This window comes from Zea mays, chromosome 10, assembly GCF_902167145.1.
Source record: "Zea mays cultivar B73 chromosome 10, Zm-B73-REFERENCE-NAM-5.0, whole genome shotgun sequence".
Classification (NCBI taxonomy): domain Eukaryota; kingdom Viridiplantae; phylum Streptophyta; class Magnoliopsida; order Poales; family Poaceae; genus Zea; species Zea mays.
In genome coordinates, this window is record NC_050105.1 from 4197765 (window position 1) to 4205954 (window position 8190).

Sequence of the window (8190 nt, forward strand, 5' to 3'; positions counted from 1 at the left end):
AGTGGAGCATGAATGGGAGGCCGGGCAGGTTGGGCCGTGAGCCGTGGGCGTATTAGGCTCAATGTGTATCGCATATGTAGCAAAGTGTCCTTTCCGTTTTGTAATGTACCGTGAAAACAAAATACTAGAAATTGATTCTAGAGGTACCCTCACATTTGGAATTTTATTTGCTTTTACCGAACACTACTCTGTAGATTACCGCACAGAACGCAAGTAACACTCTCGTACGATGGTTCCACCTTTTGCCGCACCAGACAAATTTACTGCAAATGCAAATGGCCCCACGGTTAAATTTTATTTTATACCTAATATGAAATATAAAATCTCCATAATTCATTTAAAGGGACACATTGACACAAAAAAAAATGAAGCAAGTCCTGATTTTACGGCAGTCCCGTCCTCATTTTGCTATTGAAAATACATGGGTGAACCAATCATGCGACACTAATACTGACGGCAACCTTGTAAGGATTAAGGACTAGAAAGTCTAAACTCTAAACTGAACAGGGATGACTGTTGAGGGCATTATGTATATCTACTTTTGCGAGTTCTTGGTAAGGCGCCAAAGTAAACCTCCGATAATATTGTTTATGGAGTGAGAAGCTATTGGAACTACAATGCTCGAGGAAGCTATGGTTCCCATACCATAGGCAAAGCCAACAAATGTTGCCCTGAAATCATTCAAGAAAAGTTGCATAAGAACATATCTGAATTTTATCACCATGTTAACAGTACATTAACATTTTCCAGGTATGTACCAGATTGCAAACGAATATTTCCTGCCATTGCCCAAGTGAAGAACACCAAAAACGGTTCCAATAATAAGGGCGCTAATCCAGTTCAATCCCAAGGTAGGCATCATCGCCCCTCGAAACAGCAACTCCTGTAGCATGTGAAGTGTGCATGATGAAAGATACTTTATCAATCAAACCAGTGTCCTTGAACAATATTTTTCTAATTGGTGTGCTGCTCACCTCACTTATCCCCGGGAGACAAGCAACGACAATGTAGTCCAGAGGCTCTAGCGATGCAAGGATCTACTAGATGAGAATAAACTGATTAAGTAAGAGATTTGCAATGTCTAAAAATGCTGAGTAAGCTTGGCGAGGTTCGAGTCCAGAAACGATGTCAGGAGAAGGCAAGGGGTAGGGGGGTACATATGTAGGCAAGGACTCGGGGTTGGTTTATAGAAGTATGATACTATGACCACCGCCGGACCCCTCTGTCTATTATAAGAGTAATCAACCTATAATAAACCAAAATTTATGTTTCATTAGGGTAAAAGAGTAGAACATACAAACAACTACATCTTTCAGTGTTTAACAACAGAATGCTTTTCATTACGCTGAACCTCCGTGAGACGTTAGACCTATGTTCTTCATCAGCATGTTAAACTGTGAAACCGATAGCTCCAACAAAAAGAGACAACTGGGAAGATAATTCTGCAAAGGATGCACTGGAATCTACATACTTGTCTATTTGCAGATTCACTGGAATCTCTGAAATCTGGCCATGTTTGTAGCAGGATGTACCGGGCAGAGGAGATTACTATGACAAGTCCCGCAACCAACTCAAGATGCCAAGTTTCAAAACTGACTGCATAAAATCACTAGTTAAGCTAACATGCTACAGTGCATTTTGCCTAGACAGCAATAATATCACATTAAATCCCATTTATTTGGAAAGATGCAGAGAGGGGAAAACAACTTACATGACACATCTGTAGGGTCAGCAATTGGCCATCCATTTATTGATGCTAGGTGTGATGCCTGCAGTAGACAATCGGCAATTTATATTATACGAAATTCAGGCTTTGATACAGAGGGCAAAAAAAAAACTAAACAATCCGGGTTCATAAAGAGTTCAGGATACTGCAAAAGTAACAGCAGAGCACAAACTTATATGCGTTTAGTATACCTTACACCAAACCCAAATTTCGATTTCACTATCAAAGCCGTCTCAAGAACTGCAAGCTGTTGCAGAGAACACTACAGTTATTTACCTCGCGAAGCAGAAGCCCTCCGGCAAGCAGCAAGCCTGACGTGAGAGCGCAAGCCTGAAGAACAGCACTCCTCGGAGCACCTGAAACCTCATCGTCAGTAGCAACATCCTCGCCGTTGGTCTCGAGGCTTGTGCCAGCACTTCCTCCACTGCCCGAAGCAGCTTCCTCACTTACCACCAACAGCAAATCCTTCGACTCGTTCGGAGAACTTCTCCGTTTCCTCTTTGTGTTCTTCGCCGCAAATGCTACGGCCTCCTTTGATACCCAACAACAATGCATGTCTGTCATATGCGTACGTGACGTCGAGAGCAGCTAAGAGTCACTCGTGTGACAAAACATTGCTTACGTTACGTCGGTCAGGCCGCATATGTTTCCATGTAGCAACCGAGGTTCGCAGTTTCCGTTTCCAACCTGATCAAGTATGGTCTGTCAATGTAGGGGTATCAGGATGGCATAAGCAATGGTCTCTAACTCTGAGAAGGAACGATAAGGTTCAGACATTTCCACATGACAGCGCAGGTAGTCAACACATGCAAGCAAGGAGGTCGATTTACACAGAGAAAGGAATTAGTCGTGCTTCCTCACACTGAATTGAACATAAATCGTGATGGACTAGGTACTACAGAACCAACCAATTGCGCCATGGTTGTGGTTGGCGAAAAGGAAAGAGCGGGTGATTGGATTCAGTTTACCTCTGCATTTCATTAGAGGACAGCAATGGGCTGGCTGGACATCACGATTCACGAGACCACGCATACAACAGGCGAAGGGCCGGAAAACTGGAGAATGGGTTCCCCGCAAAGTGAACCAACCGGGTGTAGAAAAGAAAATCAAGCCGGCGAGCGGAAAACGCTGGAAGATGGATGGCGAAATCGCGCGTACTTTTGAAGGGGAGTGGGCGGTGGCAGGCGAGTGCGCTCATCGCGAGCGTCATCCACAGCACCAAGGTTGCAAGTTGCAAGGAAACGAGCAGATCGCTGGGGGAGAGTGGAACGGCGAAGATTTCAGTTTCAAGAACTATCTACTCTGTTTTTGTTTTGTGTGGTGGAAAACCGGAAGCGAGACGAGAGAGGAGGGGAGAGATGTCGAGCGGTGGCGGTCATGGCCTCATGGCCTCATGGGTAGATACGGTCTACGGCCCACATGAGTTGGTCGAGGCCTAACACATACTACTTCCTCAGAAAAAAAAAACGCTGACACCATTTTCTTCTCTATCTCTATAGCTGTAAACCCACTCCTCGTCTACAAGTGTACCGTTATTTCATAGATAAATTATGACTAGGTGAGTGCCCGTGCGTTGCAACGGCAAACCAATTAGGAGAGGCCACGATAGAAGAATGGAAGTGAGGGGATACTTGACAGGTTCTAATGTGATGTAAACACCTAGAATATGTTTCTCCATATACATTTCTTTCCATAAAATGCTATATAACTACATTTCATAAATTGCTAGGAATCCGAGAGCAAATGACTGAACATGGACAAGGTAAAAGACAGGAAAGAAAGATAGTGTTCTATAGTGAATCAACGTATGAGTTAGTGGGTGTGATGTATTTTACTTATGTCTGATGTTTTCTCCCTATTTTGTAGAGGGAGGAGATAAGTCGTATGAAAGAAAACATGTACCAAAAATCATGAACAAGCTGCACTGGAACAAATGATTTTTAGCATATTTACTAAATGGCAGTCATGACTATTACCACCCACACCTATAAAACGTAATCCAATACACCTGACTTGAATGTATTACCTTCTATGACCATGTGTGTGACTAATTTAAGAACTACACAATCAAATTCATTTGCATAATATCAGGATACCTAACTATACAACAAAAGTAACTGATTCGCTGTTCAAAACTGAAGATTCAGATACCTTTGAACAAGGTCTCGAATGACACAAGTTGGCTTCAATGCATTCGCTTAGCTTCTCGATGAACAAATTTCACTAAATCTCCTTCAACTATTTGTTGTTGTATAGGCCTTACAAACGTCCAAATAAAAGGCCCTATTTGTGGGAGTTGTTGTGCGTTGTGATGGCACACACAAATTTACAATTTGAAAGCACCATATGCTAAAGATAATATTGAGTCTTTTGTAAAAAATTACTGAGACAAATGAAAAGAAACAAAAACTATGGTGCCAGTGCATCCTTACGAGCTTCTTTTAACAAGAACAAATGAGTGATAAAAATTTATCATTCCACCAATTTGTAGCATTTAGATGTGAGGACCTCATAAATGTTTTCTGCCTAGTTATTCAGTGATACAATACCTTCCAGCAACAACCAAATTTAGGATATAACACCTAAAAAGCTAAAGGAACAGAAAAGGTCAGGCATCAAGCAGCTGGTACAACTGAATGATCGTGGAATACAATACCTCCATAGGAAAATATACATGTCGTGAATCACCGTAAGTCTGAAGGCAAGGCCAAGAGACATACTTCAATTTTTCTTATCCCAGTCCAAGCTGAAACAAAACACCATAGACTTTACGCTGAAACTAAACAACGTAGAATTTAGTATTAGCTTAGCACAGAAGAGTAAATGAGATTTAATCCATAGAAAAGCTAAGACTTTCTTTGACAAATTGTTAGATACGATAGTTTAGGCATGCATGTTTGGCCAAAAAACATAAACAATTTTTGTAGCTACCTACTGGTTAGTGTCCAAAATGGTTTCATGTGTAGTGACCAAAAATTGAAAATCCCGACATGACCAGCCCAGCCATACATGCCAAAGGAATGCAAAAGACACAATCTAATGATCTAAGGAGAGTGGGGATGAAACATAAAAACGGATCTGTTACATAAGGAAACAGGATCTGTTGTTTGCCTACCAGAAGCTCTGCAGGCTACTATTCTTCAAAAAGCCAAGGACTTGCCTGTTCTCAATCCAGTAAGAGTTCATTACTTCCCCACCAAAAGAAGGGCCCTGCTTGTTGGGTAGGAATGCAGAAGAAGTTCAAGTCCAGGATGACAAGCTCTCCTACACTAACGTACGACAGTTTTCAAAACGGAGTTGGTTCAAGCATTTGAACCTACACATACACATCATCGGAGCCACCTCCAGGTCTACCTCATGTTCGTGTACAACACTAACGTACAATTTTTCAATTTCGGGGCTTGACAATTTTCAGCCCAGTCAGTCGAATTATTTATAGAGATATGGTTTTATAAAAACAAAAACCCTAAACAAAGTATTAGTAATAAAGCACATGCGTTACTGTGGTACAAAATTCCATAAAATTACTCAAGTTCATGAAATTTCAGCGAAATTTGCGAGAAAGGTTACACCCCTGCTCACGAGTTCCAGTTACCGATCAATGGAAACTGCACTAAATGATAAATTGATAAGACCAATAGTATCAAGATCTCTAGGTTTTTGTCCAGAGAAAAAAGAAGGACCAATGCATGACCTACATGCATCTGAATATCTACAACAGGCTCAGGGTTGAACTCAGGGGCCCTAGAGTACCATCCAGGATCTTCTTCCTGCCAGAATACCAATACATCTATCAAATCCATTTACACAGGAACAACCGCAACTTGCTTAGGAGTAAAAGTCTTTATTGTTATTGCACACACTGAACACTATCATGTAATCATTCATACCTCTAAGATTTTGACAAAAAGACGCATCGCCTCCGCTGAAGGCATGCTTCCAAGCCCATGCCAGCTAAAAACACAAAATGATATAATCAATAAGTATCGTTTTCAGAATCCACACTTCAATGTACAGTATTTTCTGGGCATTTTCCACTATCAGCTCTCCAGGCTGACTCCCCATGATCTAAATTACATGAGTATCATGGTTATTGTAGCATAGGCATTGCCGCATTGGGGACGAAATCACATTTCCAATTTTGGGCTAAGCAATGAGACAGGCTGACACTACACGAGAGTGAACTACTCAACTCTCTGCTAATGTTTAGACCCAATTCAAGTTTTAAGAAAATCCTGAGGTTTCACTTTTTCATCATTGATAAAGAAGAAACTATACTTACTGTAGTACTCCCAATTTGTTGTAAAATAAGTACAAATTTTAGAATTAGACTATTTAAATTCAGTTATCTTTTTTTCTACATCCTCTTCTCGTAAAGGCAATGATTATTAGTATATACCTAATCTTTTATAGTACGAAATGTATTTGATTTTCGACGGAGGGAGTAGTTACCGATCAATGGAAACTCACTTCAGTCTCTGGCCAAGAGCGGAGTCGTTGCCGGCAGAAATGTTCGTCTCGACAGACCGGAACTGCTTGTACCGGCGAATGTCCCGCCACCCGAATTCTGGGACACCGTAGGGGTCTGCTGAGCTGCTTCCGCAGGAGCCGGAGACCAACGGCGGCGACACTCTGCATCTAATCTCACTGTAATAGCAGACTGAAAACAACAATTTGGTCCAAGGCACAATCTCAGCCCCAATAGCACCTCGCCAGCTTGCCTCACGCACACGCTTGCACAACGCCGCCCAAGCTCGGACGTGTCTTCTGGTCGGCCGGCAGATGCCACACCCAGAACTCCTCCTTGGTGCCGACGCTGGAGTGCTTCCTGGGGCTCGCCTTGGGCGACATGGGCCTGCGCCGGTGGCCGAGGACGTCCTTCCTTGGGGCTCGCTCATTCTTCTCCTTCGCGGCGGCCGTTACGAATAGCACGACGGGGTTGGCGTGGCCTAGGGGTGCCACAGGCACGTCGTCGTCGAGGTCGATCAGGGGCTCCAGCGCCTGGACGACGGCGGACATGTCCAGCCGATTCTTGGGGCTGCCGCTGAGGCACCGGTACGCGACCAGCGCCACGCTCTGGGCCGCCCGCGCCGAGTACTGGCCCTTAACGCGAGAAGAATCAGGGGCGGGGCCAGATCCGTGGATGGCAAGGGAGATGCGGGGTGAGGAGGTCTGCCCCAAATATTTGGATGGAAACTTCTCCCCCGTATAGAGGACGGGTGCGGTGGGGGCGAGGTCCGCGGGTGGAGGACCTTTCCATGGAGACCGAGCGGGGAGCGTGGACGCGGATCCAAGGCGGAGGATGGCTGGGACGCGGATCCAGGGGCGGAGGTGGAGGACCCTTCCATGGAGACCGAGCGGGGTTTAGGGATGACGCGAGCATCACATACGCCTTCCATGGAGAGCATGGATGCGGATGCGGATCCGGGGCGGAAGATGGCAGGGACGCGGATTCGGGGCGGACGCGCTTGCCGAGGGCGCGGGGGACCACAGCGTGCGTTACGGGGACGGGGCGAGCATCGCGAGGACGGGTGCGGGAGCGGAGCCACGGCTGGTGGTGGACGCCTACTTTGCACTCTTATAGAGTAGTAAAGATAAACTATTAAGCCCAAGACAATAGAAAGCCGCACGCAACGCATTGTTTCCATATTGTATCATATTGCTAGCTGAAGAAAACTGTGCGACCGAGCAACTATAAAAAAAGGTTGATCTCCTTTTTAACAAGTATGTTTCTCGGACTTTTGTCAAAGATAAAGTGTAATATTTGTTCTTAGCAGTTTAATATCTACTGTGTGGACTACATATTCACTTTAATATTAAATTTATTTTTATTATAAGTATTTTTGTAGGGAGGGTCCTTTATAATACTGGGCCCATCACAACGCATAAAACATTATACTAGTTTTTATTCATGCACCGAGTCACCAACAGGGATGCTCTAATCTTTTTGTCTTGTAAAATACAACATCGTTGGCACACTTTATTATTTAGGTCCCAAACTCAGTAAAACAGAAAAAACAGGTCCTCTAACTTGGTCAGCCGGTGCAAAAATGTTCTAAACCGGTTTACTCAAACAGGTGCCGACAATGGTTATTTGGTGCCTTTATCTTTTCGTTTTCCATACATTATTTACGTAAAAAAAAGGAAGACATATATTGACAAGCCAATATATTCGTCATGAAAATTATGCAACATAAGCCAATTTACGTATTCCGGGTACAGACAGATACCATATTGTAAACCATGGTATTAAGTAAAAACTACCCATGCCATGTAAACATTGGCTAGCCATGCCATAAAAATTTCGGATTAGAATGGAGTTTTCAATACTCAAAAAAAACATGGTATCTAGAATACTATGATTTTGAAAACATAGTTTTTAGGAATGCAATCGAACACCTTATGACATAAATTTATATAGTATTACTTACATATGGTTGCATAGAAACTACAAAAATACTTTA

General features: G+C 43.4%; 1 protein-coding gene, 1 long non-coding RNA gene and 1 pseudogene across 5 annotated transcripts; 1 reads left to right on the top strand and 2 right to left on the bottom strand.

Annotated features, from left to right (window-relative positions):
* Positions 1 to 276: 276 nt before the first annotated feature.
* Positions 277 to 3136, bottom strand: LOC103640739 (CAAX amino terminal protease family protein). 4 transcript variants are annotated; one of them, XM_008664229.4, is made up of 9 exons: positions 2885 to 3023; positions 2695 to 2781; positions 2349 to 2413; positions 2003 to 2257; positions 1712 to 1769; positions 1472 to 1596; positions 975 to 1037; positions 759 to 883; positions 277 to 671 (listed from the first exon to the last, which is right to left on the bottom strand). In XM_008664229.4, the coding sequence occupies exons 1-9, from the start codon at positions 2934 to 2936 to the stop codon at positions 536 to 538; spliced, it is 966 nt and encodes a 321-aa protein (XP_008662451.1). In that variant the 5' UTR covers positions 2937 to 3023; the 3' UTR covers positions 277 to 535. The 4 variants fall into 4 exon arrangements, with proteins under 4 accessions (XP_008662451.1, XP_008662452.1, XP_035819220.1 ...); XM_008664230.4 differs by lacking the exon at positions 2695 to 2781 and having other exon boundaries at positions 2885 to 3136; XM_035963327.1 differs by lacking the exon at positions 2695 to 2781 and having other exon boundaries at positions 2349 to 2428; positions 2885 to 3112.
* Positions 3137 to 5424: 2288 nt separating this feature from the next.
* LOC103640738 (uncharacterized) lies at positions 5425 to 5710 on the bottom strand. The gene is made up of 2 exons (XR_002265536.1): positions 5617 to 5710; positions 5425 to 5496 (listed from the first exon to the last, which is right to left on the bottom strand). It is a non-coding gene; the product is annotated as an uncharacterized lncRNA (long non-coding RNA).
* Positions 5711 to 7451: 1741 nt separating this feature from the next.
* On the top strand, positions 7452 to 7616 carry LOC111590415 (uncharacterized; annotated as a pseudogene).
* The last annotated feature ends 574 nt before the right edge of the window (positions 7617 to 8190 follow it).